At 47.1% G+C, this 24,953-nt stretch overlaps 9 protein-coding genes across 9 annotated transcripts; 5 read left to right on the top strand and 4 right to left on the bottom strand.

The window, feature by feature from the left end:
• Positions 1-497: 497 nt before the first annotated feature.
• BJ212DRAFT_1284399 (uncharacterized protein) lies at positions 498-1,341 on the bottom strand (the record flags this gene model as incomplete). The annotated part of the gene is made up of 4 exons (XM_041331818.1): positions 498-579; positions 630-870; positions 920-1,047; positions 1,100-1,341. Coding segments are annotated over 4 exons (693 nt in total), but the record flags the coding sequence as incomplete, so codon positions are not given.
• A 1,956-nt stretch (positions 1,342-3,297) lies between these two features.
• On the bottom strand, positions 3,298-6,086 carry BJ212DRAFT_1486697 (amino acid transporter; the record flags this gene model as incomplete). The annotated part of the gene is made up of 13 exons (XM_041341153.1): positions 3,298-3,345; positions 3,401-3,539; positions 3,597-3,826; positions 3,886-3,989; positions 4,044-4,122; positions 4,176-4,209; positions 4,259-4,512; positions 4,565-4,680; positions 4,729-4,847; positions 4,900-4,946; positions 5,007-5,204; positions 5,252-5,477; positions 5,542-6,086. 13 exons carry the CDS (start codon positions 6,084-6,086, stop codon positions 3,298-3,300), a joined length of 2,139 nt encoding a protein of 712 aa, XP_041186928.1.
• A 959-nt stretch (positions 6,087-7,045) lies between these two features.
• Positions 7,046-9,581, bottom strand: BJ212DRAFT_1486696 (uncharacterized protein; the record flags this gene model as incomplete). The annotated part of the gene is made up of 6 exons (XM_041341152.1): positions 7,046-7,674; positions 7,724-8,356; positions 8,410-8,628; positions 8,682-9,214; positions 9,270-9,497; positions 9,559-9,581. The coding sequence occupies 6 exons, from the start codon at positions 9,579-9,581 to the stop codon at positions 7,046-7,048; spliced, it is 2,265 nt and encodes a 754-aa protein (XP_041186927.1).
• A 411-nt stretch (positions 9,582-9,992) lies between these two features.
• On the top strand, positions 9,993-10,262 carry BJ212DRAFT_1393937 (uncharacterized protein). Its single transcript, XM_041337130.1, has one exon. It carries the CDS (start codon positions 10,026-10,028, stop codon positions 10,248-10,250), a length of 225 nt encoding a protein of 74 aa, XP_041186926.1. The 5' UTR covers positions 9,993-10,025; the 3' UTR covers positions 10,251-10,262.
• A 175-nt stretch (positions 10,263-10,437) lies between these two features.
• Positions 10,438-13,570, top strand: BJ212DRAFT_1449766 (uncharacterized protein; the record flags this gene model as incomplete). The annotated part of the gene is made up of 10 exons (XM_041338750.1): positions 10,438-10,794; positions 10,861-11,510; positions 11,565-11,773; positions 11,815-12,003; positions 12,057-12,239; positions 12,291-12,436; positions 12,486-13,024; positions 13,076-13,119; positions 13,172-13,362; positions 13,412-13,570. The coding sequence occupies 10 exons, from the start codon at positions 10,438-10,440 to the stop codon at positions 13,568-13,570; spliced, it is 2,667 nt and encodes an 888-aa protein (XP_041186925.1).
• Positions 13,466-14,730, top strand: BJ212DRAFT_1590997 (uncharacterized protein; the record flags this gene model as incomplete). Its single annotated transcript, XM_041342504.1, has 2 exons — positions 13,466-13,572; positions 13,640-14,730. The coding sequence occupies exon 2, from the start codon at positions 13,921-13,923 to the stop codon at positions 14,728-14,730; it is 810 nt and encodes a 269-aa protein (XP_041186924.1). The 5' UTR covers positions 13,466-13,572; positions 13,640-13,920.
• A 144-nt stretch (positions 14,731-14,874) lies between these two features.
• BJ212DRAFT_1240961 (uncharacterized protein) lies at positions 14,875-15,165 on the top strand (the record flags this gene model as incomplete). The annotated part of the gene is made up of 1 exon (XM_041329590.1): positions 14,875-15,165. A coding segment is annotated over one exon (291 nt), but the record flags the coding sequence as incomplete, so codon positions are not given.
• A 1,419-nt stretch (positions 15,166-16,584) lies between these two features.
• BJ212DRAFT_1449765 (uncharacterized protein) lies at positions 16,585-19,232 on the bottom strand (the record flags this gene model as incomplete). The annotated part of the gene is made up of 10 exons (XM_041338749.1): positions 16,585-16,725; positions 16,761-17,170; positions 17,201-17,546; positions 17,586-17,598; positions 17,654-17,745; positions 17,794-18,256; positions 18,422-18,489; positions 18,542-18,859; positions 18,908-18,981; positions 19,073-19,232. 10 exons carry the CDS (start codon positions 19,230-19,232, stop codon positions 16,585-16,587), a joined length of 2,085 nt encoding a protein of 694 aa, XP_041186922.1.
• Positions 19,233-22,095: 2,863 nt separating this feature from the next.
• BJ212DRAFT_1284416 (uncharacterized protein) lies at positions 22,096-22,503 on the top strand (the record flags this gene model as incomplete). The annotated part of the gene is made up of 2 exons (XM_041331821.1): positions 22,096-22,251; positions 22,303-22,503. Coding segments are annotated over 2 exons (357 nt in total), but the record flags the coding sequence as incomplete, so codon positions are not given.
• Between the last annotated feature and the right edge of the window lie 2,450 nt (positions 22,504-24,953).

The following is a 24,953-nucleotide window of genomic DNA, read 5'->3' as shown; positions in this document are numbered from 1 at the left end:
ATGGGTGGAGAAAGGTCATGAATAAATTCGACAGCACCAGGTTTGTTGCTCAGCCCAACATGAGCTTTCTCAGATCCAGTGTCCGAGCCTGTTATTGACCGCGTATCTACAGATGAATCATCGGTGTCGTCTTCAGCAGAATCGCTCGACTCGTCAACATCAGTGCCTCGCAGAGGGCTGCTGATGGTGGCTTCAGCCTTTGGCCCCAGGATTGGAATAACATACTCCTCATCTTCCTCCACTATGCTGTCGGTTCGAGTCATGTGACTTGCAACACGTCTGATTCGACGTCTCGTATCTTGCTCAGAGCTGGAGTCGTTGCTAGGAGGTATGCTGACACCTAATCTCCGAGCCTGTTTCCGCTCGCGGATTCTGGCAAGACTTCGGCGTCGCTCCTCCATCCATTGTTCCTCATCCACTTCAAGGACGAGAGAGCCCCGGCCAGCCGGATCAGATGAGACAACAGGCTTCGGCTTCTCGCTACGGAGATAAACATGCACGCCTGCAGCTGTGAGCACCCGAACGATAGGCGCATGCGAGCTGCGACTTCGCATACGGTGCGCATACGATACTGTCATTCTATGATATGGGTAAGTTCGTGTCAGCAGAACTCTAGAAAGTGGACTAACCCGGGCCCAAGGACGAACTCGCCACCAAGCTGAGTAACATCGCCGGCTTTCTCCCAGAGAGGCATGCCGACACGCAGAGCATTCGCGATGACCATGGCAATACCCCCCGCGCGACCATGTCGGACGTAGCTACCGCGACGTTGTTCTGCCTTTGGCTCGACTGACTTCAGAGTCATTCCCAGAATGCCATAGAGACGAGAAGAAGGATCGGTATACACTGCGTAGGGCGTCCGGAAGATCTCTTTGGAAAATGAGCATGGTTCGAATGAGACGAAGAGTGGCATGCTTACGTCGGTAAGACTTGATCATGTTGTACGAGCCATTGCTGATGATGACAAGGTTTATTCCTGACTGCTTGAGTACTTGTGGATCTACAGTATTGGCGATAGAAAACATATAGTCTTGGCACAGTGGACACCTGGCATGACCCAATAAGCTCAAGCGCGTTCAAGATCGACTTGGAATCTCACCAGAAGTGTCTAATAAATATAACGACCGTCTTCTGATCCCGGAAGAGGTCGCCAAACGGAACCCTAATGCCGTTTTCGGCCACAACAACACAAGATGCTGCATCTAGCAGCTGCCTCTTCGTCGGAAGGGCGTTCTCGTCGAAAATATGTGCGAAGCTGGAAGGAGCGGTAGAGGGACGCGACGATGGCTTTTTGCGTGGTGGCTGCTCAGTCAAATTGACAAGTCGCTGCTGAGGTTGCATCGTCTGAGGCCTAGGTTTCTTCGGAGTGAGAGGAGCTGGCTCAGAGATGCCAGACACGAAAGTGGAAGGGGAATACAAGGTAGTGCTACTGGGTTCGGACATGTTCCCAGGCTCAGCACTTATAGGAGAGTCATAAATAGACGTTCCTGTGGAAGGATAAGACACATCAATGGATTGCATGTTTGCAGCAACGAGCGCGGGAAATAGCATCGACATTGATGATTTGCGGCGCGGGCGAAACGTGTTTTCTTCTGGAACGTGTTTCTCCTTGGGCGTGCGTTCCGAACTTGCCCCGAGGGCAACGGTCATCGAGGGGAACGAGCGATGATTGTGATGGTGTTTCACGTTCCCGGTCTCACTTGGAAATTCAGCAAGACTGAGACCGCTACGGCTTTTCCTAGGAAGGAACCGCGCAAGCTTCTTAACACGAGAACGCGAAGTGTTCATCGGCTCGGATGAAAATGTTGACCCCCTACTACTACTGGTAGGTTCAGACATGAGGGACAGCACAGGGGCTGAATCATGGCGAGCTATTGGAATGACAAGGGGGAGCAAGCTCTCGCTGCCGTGGCCGATGTGCTGCATCCGAAAAGGCTGAGCAGAATGCGCAGGAGAGGGAATTCTGGAGCTAGCCAATACATATGCCTGCAGATTTGTATGGCCATACGGTGACGTCCCGGGCGACACGGAGCACGTGTTAGTGCGTGCTTCTTTTCGCGAGACCGCTGATCGAGAACGCCTACGCTGGGGAGTCGGCAAAGTACGAATGCTTGGCGAATCACATCGTGAAAATTGCGGCGGCCATCGTCCTGACTCGGTAGTCTCATGGAGGTTTTGCGAAATATCAAAGCTGCTTCTAGTGCTGAATGTCGTAAGGAACTCTAGCTTTTGATCAGGAGAAGCCGTGACATCGGGACTCGCCGGCGGTGTGGCTTGGTATGGATCAGGAGGGAATGGACTGCCGCCGGTATATGGAAGAGTTGGAAGGTGTGACGTTGAGTCACCAGTGAAGGTGAGGAGGCCGAGCGTGCTGGCAGTTCTGGTACGAAGTACTGAGAGGGGAGCGAATGGGTCGTCGGGGTCAGGACAGGGATAGCGTGCATCTAGCACAATACTTGGCGCTGGCTTTCGTCGGACCATGGAGCGTGGCTGGGGAATGGAACTAGTTACATTAGTTGCTACAGGCATAATGGAACAAAGGGAACAATATAATGTTAAATGATGATCGTCGGCTCGAATGAGAGAGGGGGGCTAGATGACACGACTGGCGAGCTCCAGCTGAAGGGGAAAGCAAAGAATGTCAACTCTTTGCAAAGGGCATTTATGTGGTGATCAGCGTGTTTTCGATGAGGGCTTCAGGATCGGTAGAACTATGGCACAATGATCAGAAAACGGGTGTAGGCACGTGTGCAGCGCATGTTGAGGGACTCTGGAGAAGGCCGCCATCTGCGGCACGGTAGCCTCACTTCCGTCGCTTGACAATAGCACCTCCTTATCGCCCATGCCTAACTGCTCTTTGCTCTGTCAACAGTGAACAAGGGCGATCTAAGTACGTGATTAGACTCGTCAAATACGATCGATTCTCAAGATGGACACTTCCAAACCAACGTTCCAGTGGCAGGTGCAATACCAGTTATTAGCTGTCATTAGCTATATTGACGGCGAGGAAGCGAGTCCAACCCGCAATAAAGTCGTGGATCAACCAAACTTTCACCTAGAGCAGTGATAATGGTGACATGCTTCATGACTGCAACAAGCTGCAACGACCCTGATCATCTTCCCACAGTCGTGTAAAAATGTAGACATGTTGGATGACATCTGGCATACGCAGAACATCATGTTATTAGAAAGGTCTGAGATCCATTAAGTTATCCCCTGGTAAGGCATGGGTGTCCCTAGATGTTCTTTACTTATCTACTAATGACGGGACAACACACGGTCTTTATCTTTCGACATTCAACACGAGCTAGGAAGGTCAACAGATGGTTCAGGCTCTGCCATCAGCTGTGTACATCAGATCAGTACGAAATTACCACATGAACAAAGGAGGACTTGATACCTTGATGGTCAACGCAGTGGTATACATCATTGCGGCCATACCAAATACGCCAAGAAGAATATCCCCGATCTTCTCTGTGCGCGTCTTGGCAACTGCCTTGTAGTGTAGCATCGCTGGGTATACGAAACACAAAGGAACGCTGTAACCATTGTTAATCTCGTCACTCTCAAGTGAGTAAAGTCGTTGTGACGCTTACCAAGCAAAGCTACCGATCAGAGAGACAAATTTGTCTAGGTCCGCGGCACCAACCCAGCTAATGATAGTGGAGATCGCGACAAGCCCGAAGCGAAATAGGTTCTTGAGCCATTTCACGCGAGGATCTTGCTTTCCGCTCCGCACGAAGAGCCCATTCTCGAGAATTCGAACGGCGGGGAAGAACTGGAGGGGTATAGAAAGGAGGATGGCGAGCGAGTACAGGAATTGGACCTTGAAATCGAGTGCATAGGCGTGAGATTCCACTGATGAAATCACTGTGATGGGCTTACGGATTGCGTGAGCTTGCTTGTTTGGTCAAGGTTAACCAACACCACGGTGTTCACATTCGAACCGAAAGTCAGGTATGACAATGCACCACCACCACCGAATAGGACTGACAATGCACGATGAGGCTCAAAAGATAACAAAATATTGAAAAGGTGCTCACAAAGCAAGGAGATCATCACACCTGTCAGTACCTTGGGGAACTTGCGTGGCTCACGCATGGCGTCAGTAATGGGAATAACCTAACCCAGATCATCAACGTCTCTCCGTTCTAGAATGGAACAGAATAACTCACCAAACCAATGCCCTCAAAGGAAAATACGGCAGTTCTATGACCATTCTTCAGACCCCAATCAACGTTCTAAGAGCGAAACTCACCCAACAAACAAGGGGAAGTCCTTGGGGTTGAACATCTGCACTTTGGCGATACCCCGTTCTCCAATGAATGACATCTCACTGCCAAATATGTAAACCAGCCCGGCAAGGATAAACGCATCCGCAACGAGAGCAGATGCGCTGAGCTTCGCGAGATTACGGATAAGGGCTAGAGGGAGGAAAATCACGAGTTGCATAAGGATGAAATATTGCACAGGCCAATCCGTCTCGCATTTGGTGATTGCAAGCACGAACGCCTGCACAAAGTCGAGTTCAGTGACGACAATTGATAAAATGTGCCACCCTCACCTTTAGATTCTCGGCTACAAAGATCGTGTATGCAGAGACGAACCCAATCTGGGAAACCACAATCGAAAATAATATCAAATAACGCATCCAGGGACCATACAGAGCACCGCCGATATCTTCATGGTAGAGTGAGACACAGTCAATTCAAACAAAATTTAGCTGACCTCCGAAAGATCCAGAAACGACAAACTTGGTCCTGACGAGGAGTAAGAACGAGTATAAGGAAACGAGTGCAACCACAGAAATCATGATAACCGAGAACAAGAGACCACCATTGGCAAAGCTAAAGAACCATTATCAGCGCATGAAAGGGATATTTGTATGAGAACGCATACGCTTTCCCAAGAAATAGGATCCCGGTACCGACGAACGCTTTCAAAAGCTAAAAACAAGCTAAATAAACTATCTCTAATAGACAATAAATGAGACTTGCCATCAGAACAGCTTGTGTGACTGTTGCATCTCCATGAGGACCGACAGAAGCAGCTCTCCGTTTGGAGCGCGACGTTGAGCGAGGCTTGAGTAAAGGTTGGGTTTCATCAACTACAACGTGGGCCTCGAGCTCAGAAGGACCAGCACGAATGGTGGCTTCTTCATCATCAGCCCTGTCTTCCTCCTCTTCCTCGAGATCTTCTCCAGCCTGTTTGCTGATGAGCATTGACGTGCTACGTGAGGATACAAACTTACGAATTGACCATATATATACAGGAAATCAATGAAGTTGTTGGTCGGACGTCGCTCCTCTCCACCATGCCCATTCGCGTGCAGCAAAACATAATTTCGTCTGAAACCTCCAGGCTCATGTATGTGCTCGAAGGCAGGATTTAATGGTGCCACAGAACCTGAGAAAGAAGAGGCACGAGGCCGTCCAGCCTGACGGCGCTGATCGGTGTGCCACTTGTAAATGTCATGACTTGGGCGTAGTTGTTAGTTTTCCGAAGGAACGCCAATCCTTTATAACATTAGAGCGGACTCACGTAATATCTGCACCCGGAGCTTCATAGGGTATAGGAAATACCTCCGTTTCCTCTCTGGAAGTTGCTGGAGGTGGGGTTGAGGAACCTGGAGATGGGGTGTCATCGTTGAAGACGCGACCATCTAACAATGAGCCAGATGTTGAATTCACATCTCCCCGGTTCTGTCTCTCCTCTCGCATCAAAAGATGACGCTTGATAACCCTGGCCTTGTGATCATCTGGGGGAGTGTCCAAGTCAAGAACACTAGAATCGAAACCACTTCCAGGTGTAATGGCGCTTGAAGGCCGTGGGCTGATTCCAGTAGGAGGTAAACGGTAGGCCCTACCTAGAAATTCGCTTTGTGGAAGCAGGTTCTGACCTAGAGACCCACTAGTGAAGCTTTCTGGTGAAAACCGCGCAGGGATATTAGGCACTGGAGGTGTTCCAGTATACTGTGCGCGCCAAGCGCGGAGATCGGGTGTGCCAATTGGTGTTGGTGTTCCTGAATGAAAGACATTGTCCTGTCGTGGACTGCCAATATTGACTGGCCTTGATGGGGAAGTCATAGATCTTGAGAGTGTTAGTGAACGTGGTGGTCGTGGTACTGATCCAAGGAAGCAAAAAGCAGGCTGTAAGTCATGCGACCTTGGGCCGGAACCATATCGGGAGTAATGGGGCTAAAGTACTACGTATGCTAGTGCCACCGCATAGCTGTGAGATTCATTTCGCTCCTAGAGACTCAGATTAATCTCAACTTTAACTATTCGACTATTCTTCAATAAATTATACGAGCTCAGTCAGAGCCTCAGCGCTCAGCGAAAAATAAACATTGGCGTATTAACCAAGTGCCAGTTTCCCGAATTAGCGCGTGAACTAAACCGATTCGGCCGATTATGTGCCGAACCGATTACATAAGAGCCGAGGTCCAACCCGAGAAAGTGTATACCAAGTAACCAAGTTACTGAGTCTGACCTGCCCAATATATATCTGACAGGGGTCTAGGCTACAATTAATATCATACGCTCCGTATACCCCAACAGGATGTCGTTATCTTGAACTCTGGGAAGGCAGTGCGAGCGCTTTTTGTCAAAGAAGTGCAATTTGAAAGATGATCGACATGTGAGAGGGCGCAGTCGTACAAACTTGGGTGGCCCGTGAGGGGGAGTTGACGGGTGCAGTCGAGTTGTGAAATAAAGAGGGAATACATTCCAAAGCACAGTCGTATTACTCTCACTACATAGTTCCTCCAATAATGACTCATCGGTGGTAGCTGTATACAAGAGTCGACGAATCTATGCTACTCCAAGGTCAAGCTTCAATGATTCAAGCCCCACGAGTGATGCTAGAGTGAGCAATACTTCCGCATCTACTGAACATAATGCACATTTAAAAAAAAAATTCTCCACATTGACGAGTAACTATGCACTATCATTCATCTATTGCCTACCAGAGACTAGGCTCGCACGGAAATTTGACGCAAGCATCGGAATACAGAAACCATATTTATTGTAGCAAGTAAAGAAAATCACGGTGAAGGCTCGCGGGGAGGTGTGCTGAGCGCAACCCAGCTCTCGGTATCCTTGAATCGCTGTAGAAAACTATCGATATCTGATTCCGTTTCCTCGGTGTTGGTGGGCTTCTCTCTCCTTTTTATAGATCGTAGGAGTTGCTTATGTCGATTGAAAGTATCCGTGTCAAGCAAATCGAAACACTCCACAATAAGACACCATAGGAGTGGGTCTATGTGCGAGCTTTTGGGAGCTTTGAGGTGACCCTGAAAATAGTACTTCTTCACGCCACATGTCACGGCGTCTAAAGTCGCCCATTCATCAAAAGGGCGCGATTCCGCTGGTAGAAGGGCTCCGTTCTCGTAACGCAAGGAAATCCAAGCCAAGCACCACACAAACGACTCCAGGTCATGACGATATAGGTGTTTGATTTCGCCCCGTTGACCCTCTTCGGTGAGAAGATCGAGCGCCATGAACGGCACCGTGCCCGTGCGCTCGTTGCCCCGAGGACCCGGGTCATTCGCTAACGAGGATAGATCGTAGTCGTTCAAGACACCCATCAGCTTCCCGTCTATCTCGTACCACATCATGTTTCCAGGGCTGACATCTCGATGAAAAACCCCTTCCTTCCACAAAGTAACGTGACCTGCACGCTATGTCAACCAGGAGCTACACAAATGCGATGAAACACGTACATATAATACATTGAACCCATACATCGAAAAGCTCTTTGTCTTCAAGCTTCGTGATGGAGTGGAGCTTGGGGAATATGAGGATGTAGAGCATGCGACTGCCTGTGATGGGGTCTGGAACGCCGAGCGCTTCTCGGATTGCGGATGTGAGATTTGTGAACGTGTGGTGCCAAAGCAGCTCAGGAACATGGTCTTTTACGGTGGCGTGCACCTTAGCGATCTCCTTGACCTTCTCCAAGATTTTCGGCTCGCTAGTGTGATTCACCTCTCCCCAAAAGATCTTGGCTACCATCCCACCCTGGACGTTTGGGTATTTCTTGGCAAGCACGTCGCTAGTGACAGGGACCACATTGGTGGCGCGTCCTTGTAGTCCGTAGTGTGTCACTCTTTCGTCATGGCTAGTGTGAAGCAGTAGATCCACCTCTCCAAGTTCTTCATCCGTGATTTTGAATTCGTGGCACCGCTTCTCCTCAACTTCAACTGGGAGGAAGTCCTTGTTTCGACCCCAATTCTCAAGCTTGAATCGTTGTAAAGCATACAACAGCACCATGAATCGCGGGAGATCTTGAATGAAGTTGATGCCCGAGCTTTGAATAGTGCCTTGCCGATCATAATACCAGATCCACATTACATCGTCTGAGGAAGCCGTGGTAAGAGCACGACCACTCTCGGCAAACGAACGAACCCACCGACGACGATAAGATTCAGTAGATAATTGACTGCAAGATTGGCCGCAAACATTTCAGCGGCGTACAGACCCGTCTGGACAGTGACATCTAGTTCGGCGTCCGTGTCGTCAGGGTTCATCTTGGATTTTTTCGCGGCAGATTCCAAAGTGTCCGCGGCCTTGCGCTTGGAGCTGGACCCGCCCTGGGAGGGCTGTGCAGCAGTAAGGCCGGAAGATAGAACTGCAGCTCGGCCGATTTAGTTCGACTATGGAATAAAAAATGCATTCACTTACGTGCAGTGTCAGACGCAGGTTGTGTTGCTGGGGTCTGCGAAGGGCCTGGCGTGGGGCGTTCTGGCTTAAGATGATCAACCGGCAGATATTCCGGCTTGGTAGGGACATAGTCCTCCACTTTATACGAAGAGGGCGGCGGCGGTTGAATCCCTTTCTTCCTTCCTGGCGTCTTTCTCTTGAACTCAATGCAAGCAAGAATATCTTGCCAGAGGAGATTTTTCGGCTTTGCCGTCGCATTCGTGTCCATGTGAGCCTTGCGCTTCTTGTCGTCCTTGTTCTTATCCTTCTTTTTCTTTTTCTCGAATGGAGCGCACGCGCTGTTCAACGGAAGAATGACAAGGTCGGGCTTCCGAATTGATTTCGCGGTCTGGTGGGTTTGGTGCATAGGCATATCGTTCTGCTGACAGATCATATCCACAGCGGGGACAGGAGCATCCATTCCATCAACCTTGATCTCTTCAAGACAAGCGAGCGCAATATTAGTGGCTCTTATAAAAGGGCCGTAGAACTGGTTTTCGTCTCCTGGACTCATGCTTGTAATCGTGATAAGCATGAAAACGCCCAATCAGCAAACTTAGAAGCACTTACTATTCTTTTAGGGCTATCTCGACATCCGAAGACTTTGCAAGTGCTGTGGACACCTGTCCATTACAAACAGGCAGAACTGCCTTGAGGCACTTTTGCAGGAGCTCGGGCTGTTTAGTAGTCTCCGGAGTAGAAGAAGCGTGCTGCAGGAGGGCTTGCAGCATAGCATCTGCCTTGCACTCCTTAGCCTGCTCAATATCCCGCTGAATCCATGGGCGGACTTTGTTAACCCTTGATGGAATGTCAGGCACTACTCAATAAAAACCAGGAAAGGTGCGCACTTGACACCGACCAGGCTGATATTCTCGCTGCCATTCGCGAGAAACAGTCATGCATATCCGGATAACATTTTCAAATCGCAACCCGTGGACTTGTGACGTGTGAACTGGATGCGAATGTAGAACCTATACCGCTGGCTCCAACTCTCAAGAGCGCTTTGTGGGAAGCAATGCTGAGTGTGTGAGATACTGAGTAAGTCCAATTTTACATGGAGGAATCACGTGCTGGGTGCTCGATAAGAGGGCGTGTAAATAACAGCAGTGTTCTATCACCGCTGAAGTGCTGATGCCGTATTGATAGCAGCTCGTGTGTAGAATCTCGAATATATACAGGCCAACGCTCAAAATGCAGAGCTGTGCGTATAATGGTCGAACTTGTGAATGAAAACCTCTGGGTGGCAACTGGATGGGTCGTTCTATAGGCCCTGCCGGAAGTTTCCGGCACCACCACGCCTGAGTCTTAGTCTTTCCTAAGCCTACAATGAGCTCAATCTCGTTCAAGTTTCTACGCATCCTTACTCTCCACATCGTTTCGTTTGCACTCACCTCTCCACAGCATAAACTCGCAAACTATTACTTTCGAATAACATCGCACAATCTCAGATTTCCTCCAAATATTCTCACGTTTTCCTCGATCCAAACTACCTCTCCATGTATTGTACGACAATTGTCAAGTTACAGCCTTGTTTTCCAACAAGCAATATAATATTCATCACGTTCGATTGCACATGATCAGGTCGCGCGACGTCATGCATCATGGCCGACGTCGCGCCCATTTGCGAAAATGACTAAGTCCCTTTTCTCGCAGTCACGCACAACTTGCAATTGAAGTCCCCATCGTCAATGCAATCACTGTCCTACAACGTCGACAATCCCGTCACTGAGCTCGAGCTATGTCGGACCTTTGTTTCAAATGCTCCTGTGCACGTTGTTCACAACATCCGGACGGATCTACATATCAGACACGACAAGTCATTTCAAAACATATAAAAAAATGGCCCCATGTACCACAGACTTCGAAGTCTGGTGTCGACAAAGCTGCACGCTCCATTTCAACTGCGCCTGGGCAGGCAGTACCACGAGTAAGGGATCTAAACTTACCTACTAACGAAGACCAGCACGACAACTTTGATTTTGACCCTCCGGATGATGGACATCATGCAGATGAAGAGCATGCCCTTGCACCAGCGCACAATGCAGCGCAGCCTCCGATCCGCGACTTTAATTTTCGTCCCGTCGTATTGCCAGATGTACGGGTTCCTGGCTCCGACCAGGATCAAGAGGACAGGCCATTCCTTGTACCACGCGCATTCCAGGAGCGTCCTGGTGTGCGTCTCGCATATCTCAATGCCGTGGTTGGCAATGTCTTCGGAAACCACACTGTTCAAGCTGCGACAGATTCCCTCAACAACCAACTTAACTGTATGCTCGTCGAGGGCGTTTTACCTGAGCATCCACGACCTGTCTGCCATCTCCTGAGCGCCAAGCGTCGGCTTGGGATTGATCCAGATCAATGGATCACACAATATGCGATATGCTCCGAGTGCTGGAAGCACTATACCCCAGTCCAGCTGAGAGAGCTTCCGTCTCCTTCCTGCACTATTCGAGACTGCTCTGGGTTACTGTACGACGAGCGCGTGGATGCGAAAGGAAAACTTGTTCGGACTGCGAAGAAAATCATGCCACACGTATCCCTCATTGGAAGTCTTCGACGAATGTTCATGCGACCGGGATTTGCGAAATCAATTCGGGACAGCCGACATGATCAACCACGACGTAACGATGACGAGGACTTTGTCATGACTGACATGCATGACGGCACACTCTGGCATGAACTCGAAACGAATACCATCCGTGAAATTGGAGAGTTGGGTACCATCCGCGATCGCCCTCAAGATAACAGACCGATAGCTACAAAGATAACGGAGCATCGTTATGGCCTTCATTTAACATTGAACATTGATTGGTGAGTTTTATTATAGCTAGACTCGTTATCTCATATTTTCGGTACCTTCTCTAGGATGGGTATCCTCAATAATCGGCCGCATTCAACTGGGCCCATCTACTATGCAATAAATGACCTTCCGCGAGATCAACGATACCTTCAAGTTAATGCCATATGCGCTGCGATCATGCCTGGGCCCAAGGAGCCGAATGTACAGCAAATCAACCACTGCTTAGAGCCTTCGTCGTGTGAGCTAATGGAACTGAAAAATGGTATTTTCTGTTGTATGCTAGGTGCCTATATGCTAACAAATATCTATTGCTAGGTGTCAAAATGGATGTCCACGGCGAAGATGAACCTGCGAACATCTTTGCAGACAACGAGATTCTCGACTGCGACATGCCGGCATCACACAAGTGTAATGGAACTGCGGGGCACAGCCATGATTTCCACCCTTGCGCATTCTGTGATGTTGACATTGTGAAAGTCAATACTCCGGAGGGCTACGATAACTGTAAGTATCATACACTCGCTGCTTGTTTGCTAATCTTCTGCTTGGATATGCAGCCTGGACTCCCAAGGACGATTACCAAATGCTTCGACAAAGTTTTTATTCGAAGGACGCTACCCAGGCACGTCAAGATGCGATCCTGAAGGATTTTGGAGTTCGATGGTCAATCCTTAACCTCATATCAGGCTGGCTACCATCTAAAAAGTCGGTACTGGACTTCATGCACGCCATCTTCTTGGGTACGCTTTCATATTTTTTAGTGTTAACTTGCCAACTTTTGTTTTCTGTAGGCATCATCTCACATCTGTTCATGCGCGTCTTATTCGGCGGATACATGCTTTCTGGTATCGGAGGCATCAACTCTCCGAAACGAAGGTTCGAGGAGATTATCAATGCTGTACGATGGCCCAGTCATATTACTTGGCTCCCAAAAAATGTATGTTGTCGTGGTCACACCATTCATTGATTCTAACTTCATCTAACAGTTGGGCGAGAACCAAAGTCTCAAGAAGGCTGATGAATGGCGCCGTCTTCTTACTATCACCCCAGTTGTATTGTGGTGGTCTTGGAGAGATGAGAATGACGAGATTCCAGACAAGGAACCTCCCCTTCCGCCAAACACAGTTCAACCTGACTTTTCACGCAACTGTCGCTCACTTTATCAGACCATCCTTCTTCTCTGCACAGGTGTTCGCATTCTTTCCTCCCGCACTATCTCCATGGCGCAGGCTTGGGTCGGACAGAGTTTCATCTCGCACTATTGTCTAGAATCCCTTCGGCTTTGCGTTCCCCTGACTATCAATCACCACGCATCAATGCATATAGCCGAAATGATCCAAAAGGTTGGCCCAGTGTATGCTTGGTGGCTGTTTGCTTTCGAACGACTCAACGGCATGCTCGAACGTGTCCATCACAATGGTCATGACGGAGGCCGTATGGAGCTTACACTCATGCGAAACTGGGTGCAGACACACCTCATATATGAGTACCTACTTGCTCTTCCCCCAGACACCTGTCCCTTTGAGTGAGAGCAGATTAATCGAATCATTAAAGTTCAAGCACAGACCCGAGGAAGTATGATGTCACAAATCGCTGTCTATCAAAGCGAGGCTGCCGAAGGTGAGCACTTGACCAATCTCTCGTGACCATTCTAATTATGTATTACCATCAGATAATGTCCATTTACCTCTGCGAGCAGCAAAATTTGTCGATTTACGGTCATATGGTCCGCCAGGTGTTTTTTACACACTTCTTCTAGAATATTGTCGCAGACTATGGCCTCAACTTCGACTCGTAAACGACTTGTCTCACGATGATGGCACTCCTTTCCTTGCTAGCAAGGTGGCTCGTATGTTAACCTATGTTCGCAAGGATGGGATATGCTATGGCTGCACTATGAACCGTCGCACAGAGTGATTCGTTGGGATTTATCTCACGGAACTCCACACGTGTCCCCGTTCAAATCATTGCTTTGTTTGTTGTTGGTATCCTTGATGTTGTTCCCCACGTCTGTGCTGTGGTGAGGCAACTTCAATGTGATGATCGCATTCCAGACATGCCTTGGACATGATAGTGAGTCAATCTCGCTATCATATGGCCTATCTTGACATGTACTAAACATTGATATACTTATTTTTAGTGGAAGTACCCTTGGAATTCATGTCTCATATGCCGATGTGTTTGGCCCTTATTAAATAATCCCTGTCTCCAACATTGAGTGCCCATTAGCACTTATCCCTGTACACTCGGCTCTCATCAAGAAGGATCTTTGGAATCGCACCTTGGTCATATACCAAGTGGCACCCCAACTAGGACCCTGAAGAAAACCAACCAACAAAGCGCCCTAAGGCAACAAAAGATGCCCAACGGCACACAGCAAACCCCACCCAACTCCAAAACCAATAAAAACCCCCCTTGCAAATGACTATACCAAAGAAAATCACCAACAAAGGTACTGGAATGCTGACAGAAAGCACCTTACCCTCAGCGATGATTGCTACCACACATCAAACTAGGAGATCAAACCTCTCCCAGGAAGACATCGAGGTGCTACCAAGTACCATTAAAAACATCGAAAATGCAGAAGAATACCTAAACAAAAACCTACTGTGCCATGTTGATGAACCGTTTACACTAACCCACTTAATTTCAGTACTGTTCCATATCACCCAACTCAAGTCAATTCCCCTACCAGCAGTAGAAGCCATTAGAGTGGTAGTGTACATAATGAAAAAGCATGAAGCAAATGAAATAGCGGAAAATATAACTAATCAAATCACTAACAACCTCTCTCCCAGAATCGCAGAACATGTCATAGTGGCAATTGCCCTGCATGTAGCAAAGATCTTATCAACATTGGAAGGCCTAGACAATATGTTGAAAGAAGCAGAAAGATTAAAAACCATGCTGGAGAGGGAAAAAGAAGAGAAAAGAGATGATATGGCGACAGTGGCAGAACACTTCAAAGAAGTGGCAGACACCCTACACAAATCCATGAACAACTGTAGCAAAACATTGAAATCCTTCAAACCAAACCTCATCAAGGCCCAGGAATGCATCAATGAGTTATCCCAGCAACTCACATCCAACCCCAACACATCCCAGACCACCAACATGCCATCCACCACCCAACAGCAACAACAACAACAGCAGCAACCTTCATACAGTTCAATTACCACAGCCAACCTCCCACCATCAATAGACAAAGCTGTAGCAAGAGCAGCGCTTTGAGCTTGCCAAATCATTCTTGATCCTTTACTGGGAGGAAACGTATTCACACTGGAAACTACCCATGCAGATGTTGTCAAACTGATCAAGGATGCCCTAGCCAACATCAAAGACAACTCCTCCCCACAAGGAGATGTCTGATCTGTGACCACTTTCCACAATGGAGGCCTTCTAGTAGAACTAGACAATGAAACCCTGGTGACCTGGATCAGGAAACCGATCAACAGCAAAGCACTCACCAGCAAGTTAGGCCCAACAGTATTGTTCCACAGTAGTGCATTCCCAATAGTTATTGAATACTTACCTATCTGCATACAGATTGAAAACAAACAGTTCCTCAGAACAACCAAGAAAGAGAACAACCTCCCAGAAAACTCCCTCATCAACATCAAATGGATCAAACTGGTCAACAGACGCACCCAAGTTCAACAGAAAGCCTTTGCCATCCTACAAGCAATAAACACTCCAATGGCCAATGACATCATCAAAAGAGGACTCTGCATCCAAAATGAACACTTCACCATACGCAAAGACAAGAAAGAACCAATGAGATGCACAAAATGTCAAAACTTCGGCCACATAGCCAGAAACTGCAAAGCAGCCTCAGACACATGCGGAACCTGCAGCGCTCAACACCAGACCTCAGACTGCCACACCTTCAAGACCAAATTCTGCTCCAACTGCAACAATGACCAACACACCAGCTGGAGCTGCAAATGTCCAGAGTTCAAATGATGCCTTGAAATCCTCAACAACAGCTTCCCAGAAAATAGAATGCCCTACTACCCTACCGAAATCCCCTGGACCCAGATAGCACACCCTCAGCAAACAAAAATAACTGCCACCTCCTCCCTGCCCTCCCCCCCACCCTCATCAAACACACAATCAAAGTTCTCCACCCGCCCACTAACCCGCTTTACCCAATCCACCCTAGATCATCAAAAACACCCTCCCAGACACCATTTGCAAATTCCCCAAAACTATACACCACTGCCGTTCACCAACCAATTTGCCCACCTCCCATTAGAAGAATCCAATGAGCTCAACATAGACACCTCCGGCTGGGATGCCTGAAGAACCCACCAACAACACAAACAATGGAAGTCTATGAATATGGCAGCAAAACTTGAACACTTCGATGGCTGCACAAGAAGCTCTCCTCAATGGCCCCAAGATCACGGAATGGGACATCATTGCTATCCAAGAACCGTACATCAACTTCTTACACAACACGAGGGCCAATCACAGATGGCATGTTCTCTACCCTTCACACCACTACACACAACCTCAGAAACGATCATGAGCGGTAATATTAATCAACACTAAGCTAGATACTAACTCCTGGACCCAGATCAACTTCCCATCATAAGACGTAGTTCTACTACAACTCACCAGCCCGCTTGGCAAATGCACCATCTTCAACATATACAACAACAGCGAGAAACAAGACACACTTGCAGCCATGCATCAGGAAAAAACACATATTGCTGTAGCCCTAGTGGCAGCTATATAGTGTGGTGTAGGCACTCATAGTCACTGTAGCACTATATAGGCACATGCTACACTATATTGTACTATATAGCACTATATAGCCCAAAGCTTCACTACATGCAGCTACAGGTTGCACTCGCATAACACTACCATCTACAGACTATTTATGACAGACACACCAAACATCTCGCCATCAATGAACTCATTGAAATAGAAATCACTTGCCGCCTCATATGCATTTCCACTTCTCAACCTCATATCTACTGATTGTCCCATCTTTGGTACCAGATGGCATGGTTGTACAATTTGGTTGACGTGGATCACAGCAGCATGGCAATGGAGTTGGCATGTCAAGTGAGAGACTTGTCACAATTGAGAGGAAGGGTCTGGTGGTCTGAAAGGTGTGAACCATTCAATGTAAGCGAGGGCTCTGGAGTATGTGCTGAACTGATGAGGGAGGGAAAATATAGCCTGGACTTGAGCCACTCGAACACCTGCAACAGATTGCTATCAAATACAACCATCAAACAAATCAGAAAAACATTACCATCAAGAGTGCATAAGCGCGAAGACTGAGGCTTGTCTGATATCAATGCCATATCAAATTGAGCAGTGCAAACAGGCTTGTGGCCTGACACTACCACTTCTGGCCTTGCTCTAACATGCCACTGTTTTGGTCCTTCACCAACCCATCGATCAGGCAGCAACACAATGACCACTTGACAATAAATGTCAAACCAGTCTTGAACACCAGGTACAATGGTGGTGTGCAGGAGGTTGTTGTGTAGGAAGGTTTGCAGAGTGGGGAGAAAATCGACAGCACCATGTGCTGTCGCAAGCTTTTCAACTGTCTGGTGAGGATATGCCAGAGCCTTTGCAAGGATATGGGTTACTTGAAGGCTTGTCGAGGACGTGGCCACTGTTTCTTCTGACTCAGAATCCAACTCTGAGTCTGAGTCGAACGAATGGCACTCTGTATGACCTGCCAAGAGAGGCTGTTGCGATAACCAATCCAGGTATGTGCCATGCAAGAACACTGCTTCCTGGCGCTGAAGCCACAATGTCATCTGTTCTTCATTGTTGCGTTTGTTGCTAGTGTGGTAAGTGTCCTTTGCAAAATCAATGTGCAAGTGCTCAGGAAGCTCCGTGTTAAAGCCATCAGCTGTGCCAAACAAAGTGATCAACTGGACATAATGTATGAGTTGATGTAGCTTTGGTATGTTGAAATGTTCTCGGATGGCAAGTTCCTTCAGCACATCTTTATTAGCATGAAACACTCCCAACACAGTCTGTAGGGCTTCAAGCATGTCCATCATGTGAATTCGCAGCTGGGCATAATATGAAAAGTCAAGAATTGATCATGTGACCACCAAGACATGGCTGGCATGCTGGTGACATCAACAAACTCAATCTTAAAGACTCATCAAACACACACCTAGGCACTGCTCCAGTGAGTAAGCTAATAAAGACTTGCTGCATTTCTTTATGCTCATGTCCTGTCCATTGTTTCACAGTCGAGATCCCTTTCTTGAAGTGATGGAGTCCTGGGAAATCCGGGATCACCTTGAATCACACATCCATCTCCTCCTCCCCAATAATATCAATGCACCATTTCATGAGGTGATCTTTAAACACTCCTTTATGGAGTTGATGCAAAAGATCCAGGGTGAAAGCCAGAAAAATGTTGGCGTGAGGCATATCAGCCCAGAATGGTTTATAAATGGCACATAGACCATTCTCCTCAAATTCAGGTGGATGCTGACTGTTCTTGTGCCTTTCCAGAATATCTTTCATTGACTCAGGATCATGCATCATTGAGTCAAATCCGTCCCCTTGCTCATTCGCTGCTACTAGACACTTGGGACAACAATTTTCCTTACAGCAAGAGACCAAATACTGCTCAGGGAAGTTGGCGACATATGCAGCCAGTATTAGGTGGACATGACGAACCAGTGAGTCCACACACACCATTTTGACACCATCTTGTCCAGCGGCAATGAGAGAATGGAGGAGTAGAGCCATGCAATGATGAAAGAGTCTGTATCCAGCCAGGGAGCATGCATCGGGAGTGAAACAGTTGAGCTTCCCTGCAGGTAAGTAACCAATAAGGACAGTTGCTCGTGCTGATGCCTGACACCTTTTTGCTTTGGCGATGTTGCCAATAGACATATACACTGGCCAAGCTGACTTGTCCCCTCAGAACTGTGATAAGCAGGTTTTGTCCAACAATATAATAATTGGCGCTATCGTGGCTCCTTTGGGCAAGGCATTCTGCTCACAAGGTCAGTCCATTTATTCATTGCTCCCTCTTGAACAGTCTTACTTGTGTCTCGTGCCACCACTCTGCTGTCCACATCTCATCGATCACTCTATGCAGCCCTGCACGGTCTGCATATGCTCTGGCAGGCGAGTAGGCCATATCTTCCTTGAAGAATGGGTTGCTGATAAGCTCCTCAACACACTCTACAGGATTGCGGCTCCAGAGTTCGACTTCTTCTTGCAATGGCACTCCATTCTCATCCTCATGGTTACCATGCACAGTAACCTTCCTACAACTCCATCCAGGTCCATGTTGAAGTCTGTCAACCCTCTGCAAGAATGAGCAGTTGTTATGAAATGATAAATTTGTGCGGTTTCGCATCTGGTCATGATATCAACATTGTGAGTTCAGTCAATGCTCTCAACATACTATTGGTAGCTTCAAAAACTCGTCAGTGTGTGTCTGACCAAGATTCTTGATGAGCCACTGGGCCAAATCCCACTCTTCTCTGGTAAGTCATACATCAGATGCCCGATCACCTCACCACACATTCGAACACTTATGTGTCTTCAAAGGGCAACCATGGATCTTCACCCGCTTCCTCTTGTTCTCTTCTATACCTTTCAAATTTCATCTCCTCCTCATGCAATGCCCAGCCTGCATCTTCCCGAGGTTCAAAGTAATGCCCTGTGTGGGAGAATGGTGTCCCATCTTTGTCCTTGACTTCCTCAATGGTGACATGATGGTTGTCCATATCAGCGGCATGAACATGGGAGAAGTCAACAGGCAGTGGGCTACCCATTGGGCCATCTTGTGCATTCAAATTCTCTGTGTCGTCCTCAATCATTGATGCCCATTGTCTTTGACATTCAGAACGTCCTGCAATGTGTCTGTTGAGACCTTCGTGGGTGCTTGTCACCTTGCCACAGAACACACACTGAGGCATAGATTGTCTGTTGTTTGTTACCACAAATTGGCCGTGCACTGAGTCTTTTCTTTTTTCAGGCACAATGTGACCCTACATACCAACACAACCCTTGACCTGAACTTGACCCTACATGCCAACACAACCCTTGACCCTTTTGTTCATACACTCATTTTCGCCACCCGTCTCAATGTTGTTGTGTTTTCTCTGTCACCACTTATACACTCATTTTCACCCATCTCAAAGCACTATCTATACCCTGCTATACCCTGCAGCATCCCATACTTCACTTACTACATTATCATCCATAGTACCCTTTTTCCTTTCATTTCACTGGAGCATGCTTCACTGGACCATGCTTCACTTACTGCATTATCATCCATAGTACCATTTTTCCCTTTTTCCCTGACTCTAGATCTTTCATTTCACTGGACACAGTAACATTTTTTCACCCTAACTACAGGGTATTCATACCCATGTGCCACCATTTCTACTGACCCAAAAACTAACTAAACCAGGGTTGTTATGCTGTGAGCTGCAAGTAGCAGCTCCAACAATTGGACTTTGCGTGCCTCTTCACAGTGCTTCTTCTCTGCGTTCCAACGCCCAGCTATCATCTCCTGCATGAAATTTTGGTGAGTAACTGGGCCCTGAATGTGTTCTAACAGTTGCGCTTTACACACCTCTTCACAGCGCCTTATTTCTGCATCCCAACATTCCAATATAAGTGTTCAAAGGTAAGTCTGAGATGCTTTGACGGGACCCAGTGTTTGACAATATGGTGGCAATGGATACAGGACTTCAGGGGGGGGTGGACCCCCATTAGCCTTAGCCTGCCCTGGAGCATGAACCACATGAAACGGTCAGCTTGGAGGAGGAGCTACGACCCTACTGAGGCAGGTATCAGCACCTGTCTCAACCTATGGTCGTAAACCCACCTTTTACTGACTTCATAACCCTGTGTCACAGGCAGTGGGTTCAGCTTGGCTTTGTTCAGTGGTGAGGAGGGTGAACTACAATGTTGGTTACAATAAGGTGAGTGTTGGACAAGTGGATGAGCTAGTGACTTACTAGCAGTTCATTTTGGGGATGTTGTTGGTATTCATCATTGGGTTGGAAGGAAAGTCGATCCATTCCTCTTACTTATGCTATTGTATTGATACCGCTCGATCAGAATGAAACTTTAACAGACAAATCAACAGAACTCAAAATTTGTTTGTTGATTTCACACCACAGCAGGGTTTTTAAAGGCAAGCCTATCCCTTATGTTATGGCCATTGTTACTTACCCATAATCATGGCAGCAAAAGCAAGCTCGAAGACAAAATCAAGCTTGAAGAAGCCCACAGCCACCAAACAGTCAATTTTAAAGGCACAGGAAGACTTATGCACCAAGATGGAGTCAACTGCAGGACAGACAGCAGGATGGACAGCAAGTGGTCGGAAATGCCAACCAACCGAAAGAGAAACATACAGAAGTAAGTCGGACTTGTCTTGATGTTCTTGTGCAATGTGTCTGACAAAGCTCAACAGTCTTAAAAACTTGTCATGGAGAAGACTGCCACAAAGAATTAGAGGTGAAGATCAAGAAACACAAATTGAAGCTACTGCATGCTGCTTACCAAAACAAACCTGAGGAGTTCAACAACAAACCTGCTGAGCTGCTCAGTGACATTGACAGGGACAAAGAAAACATGGTCAGTGTCTGGTTCTTCCAGGGTGTGCATTGCTCACTACAATGTGGTAGTTCTCAGATCACTATGTACCTACAAAGGTATCTAAGCCATGGGCACTCACATTCAGTGCAATCAAAACCCCTCCAGTTGTCTCAGCTCCAAAGTCTATCAGTCAGTCACACAAAGGTACTGGATCCTAAGTTATGTATGTCTCCAACTAATCCAAATTTGTCAGCTTCTGCAGCTGTCACACTTGACAGTGATGACAGTGACAACAGCTGCAACAGTGACAACAGCCACAACAGTGATGACAGCCACAACAGTGATGACAGCTGCGACAGTGATGACAATGAGAGTGAGGACAAAAGCCAATTATCAGACAATGACATCAAGTCTCTTCGTGGTGCTGACTTCATTAGCGAGCATCATGATGAGGTCAAGGATGCCTCACCACAGGTTGTCGGGACAAAGCGCCCCCTGCAGGATGCTGTTGAAGAATCCAAGCCAAAGATCATGAAAGCTTCAAATGGATCATGCCAAAGATTAAAGGCCAGTGATTTTGATGACATTATGAAGGACTTGCTTGCCATCTCCACATCTATATATCGCTGTTTAATTGTCACACAGAATCCCTTTCCCCAGACACTCATTGTTGAGACAATGCTAGCCAAGGAGGCCTGGTGCGAGGCATCTAACTTAGCAAGTCTTACTATTCAACTTACTCCTCCGTTGGTCAAAATGGTTAGTCCCTTTGCAACATCAACATTTCTACCCTAATTGATGTTATATGTCGTGTAGATGACAAGGCATACTTCACACGTTCGTGGAGAACTCAAGACTAAGATGCGAGCACTTACAGCATCATACTTTGGCTTCCACACAAGCTGATCAATAGTGGTGATCAGACAAAATTGTGACCTTGCAGAATCTCTGAAGGATGGGTTGTGTTTCATTTTTCAGGTGCATCACTGATTATAATTTGGCCTGTCATTGGTTGATGTCTGACTGGCGGAGTAACAGGATTGGGAGATGAAACGTGGCATATACAAGACTGAATTGATACAGTCTGCAGTGAACAGCATGTGGTTTGCGAACCACGGTGACAAGGGTGTTATTCACAGGAGATATTTCGACCCTTTACCGGTTGAACTTCTGGCACTTATACTCACAGCAGTGAGTTTGGGCATTCCAATGTTAATCCGCAGCTAACTCCCAAGATGGCAGATTGAATGTTGCATTAATGAGTGGATAACTGGAGTTAGGGAAGACATCAAATTCTTGTCAGCTACTTATTCTCCAGTCTATCAGGTCCATCTCAACTCTTTGCAGCACTTCAATGAGTGCACCAATGCCTACAATCTACTTGCTAAAATCGGTATTAACATCCTTGATCTTGTGCGGTATGTTCCTGGCCACTGCCATTGATCATTGTACTAACTGATGTTGATGGCAAGATTCCATGCCAGTGTGAATTTGCTCCAGGCTGCTTGGCAGCCAACCCCTGTTAGTTTCACAGACAATATATTCGACAATGCGATTTGTGAACATGAAGACAAGATTAGAGAAGAACAAGAGGTGAGTCGTGAGGTCATGGAGTCTTAGTTTTTGTAGAAGTAGGCTGCCTCAAATCTATTCAGTTTTGTCAATTTCCATCTGTGGCAAATATTGGCTCCTGTAACTCAAAAAAACTACACTACTATGAAGTCCTACCAGTGTCAGCTACTGCAGCCTGTAGCGTGCTACAACCAGCTACAGGTGGCTCCTATAGTGCTACATAGCATGGCATGTGGCTATATAGCTGCATATAGGTGGAACTTGACACATATCACTACAGGTACTACAGTGACTATATAGCACCCTGTAGTCATAAGTAGTCATACAAGTTTTTGCTGATGTGGATGCCTACCTAGAACAAAACATCACAACCCTCTGCCCAACCACTGAAGACCACATGCTATGGCTAGGCGACTTCAACAGACACCACCCCCTCTGGGAAGAAATCTGTAACCACCACCTCTTCAATTACAACACATCCCAACTGCTCATCAACCTACTCACCAACTATGGAATGCTACAACTACTCCCACTAGGCCTCCCAACCCTTCAATCCTCAAGCATGAAAAACTGGACCAGGCCAGACAACTCCTTTGGAATGGAACACCTCCTTGATGCGATCATCTCTTGCACCACAGCCCCAGAACTGAGAGGACCCAAGACTGACCATGTACCAATCCAACTCGTTCTCAACATGAACATCCCAAAAACACACGCGGAACCACGCAAGAACTGGAGAGAAGTAGATTGGGAGGAATTCAACACAATGCTAAGCAACTCTCTCACAACTCACCCCCCACTACCTCTAGTGTCTGACGAGGAATTCCAACTCACAGCAGAACTCATCACCCGCAGTATAACACAGGCAATGAAGAAGCACATACCCAACTCCAAACCATGCCCACACTCAAAATGATGGTGGACCAAAGACCTCAGCAAACTATGCAAGAAAGTAATGAAACTACACCGCACCACCTACCAGATGAGAAGCCTCTCCCACCACAAAGTCCATGAAGAACTGAAGAAGACAAAGAATGAATATGTGAACCTTATCCAAGAAACCAAGAAGCAACATTGGCAAGACTGGCTAGAAGACATTGAGGGTAACAATATCTGGACCGCCAACCGCTATGTCACATCAACCCTGAACAACAGAGGAAAAACAAGAATCCCCACCCTAACGAAAGCAAACCCTGACAGAATGACTACCACAGCAAGCATGAACAAAGAGAAGAGTCGAATAATAGCCCAAGCCTTATTCCCACTACCCCCATTAATTGACAATGTACCAACTGACTACACCTACCCAGATCCAATAGCAAGACACACCCCATTCACCAAGGACCAGATCATCAAAGCCATAACAAACCTTAGCAGATTCAAAGCACCAGGACCGGATGGCATATGCAACATCGTTTTCAAACGATGCTCCGAAACCCTGACCCCATACCTCATACATCTCTTCAACGGAGTCTTCTCACACGGAACATACTACGACCCTTGGAGACAATTCACAACAGTAGTTCTACACAAGCCAGGCAAGCCAAGCTATACCACCCCCAAGGCATATAGACCCATAGCATTACTTAACATGACGGGTAAGCCACTAACAGCAGTAGTAGCAGAGCAAATGACCTTCCTACTCAAACAACACCAACTCCTCCCCAATATGCACTTTGGCAGTTGCCCAGGACAATCAACCTCCGATTCCCTCCATCTACTCAAAGAAACAATCCATAATGCCTGGAGAACAAAGAAAGTGGCCTCAGTTTTATTCCTCGACATTGAAGGAGCATTCCCGAACGCAGTAATGAAACACCTACTACACAACATGAAAAAACACAGACTACCATGGCAACTAATTGATTTCACAGAACAACTACTAACAAACAGGAAAATGCAATTACAATTCAACAACTATACATCTGAATGGATTCCCATCAATAATGGTATAGGGCAAGGAGACCCCCTATCTATGATCCTTTATATAATTTATAACTCTGACCTTGTAGAAGTAGCCAAGCCTAGAATGGGAAGGCAGGTGCTCAAAGAACTAACCCTAGCTTTTGTAGATGATACAGCATTCATAGCAATAGCCAAGGACTTTGAAATGACGCACCAAATCCTCCAGGACATGCTAGAACGAGATGGAGGGGGCTTTGAATGGTCCAGAGATCATAATTCCTGCTTCAAAACTAGCAAATTCGCACTAATAGATTTCTCAATGAACAGGAACAAAGAACACCCAAACATGACAATCCAAGGTATAACAATACAACCCTCCCCTACCCACAAATTCCTCAGTGTCATACTAGACCAGG

The sequence above is a fragment of the Suillus subaureus genome (genome assembly GCF_016647635.1).
Source record: "Suillus subaureus strain MN1 chromosome Unknown BJ212scaffold_58, whole genome shotgun sequence".
Taxonomy (NCBI): Eukaryota; Fungi; Basidiomycota; class Agaricomycetes; order Boletales; family Suillaceae; genus Suillus; species Suillus subaureus.
This window is presented reverse-complemented; position numbering and strand designations above follow the sequence as displayed.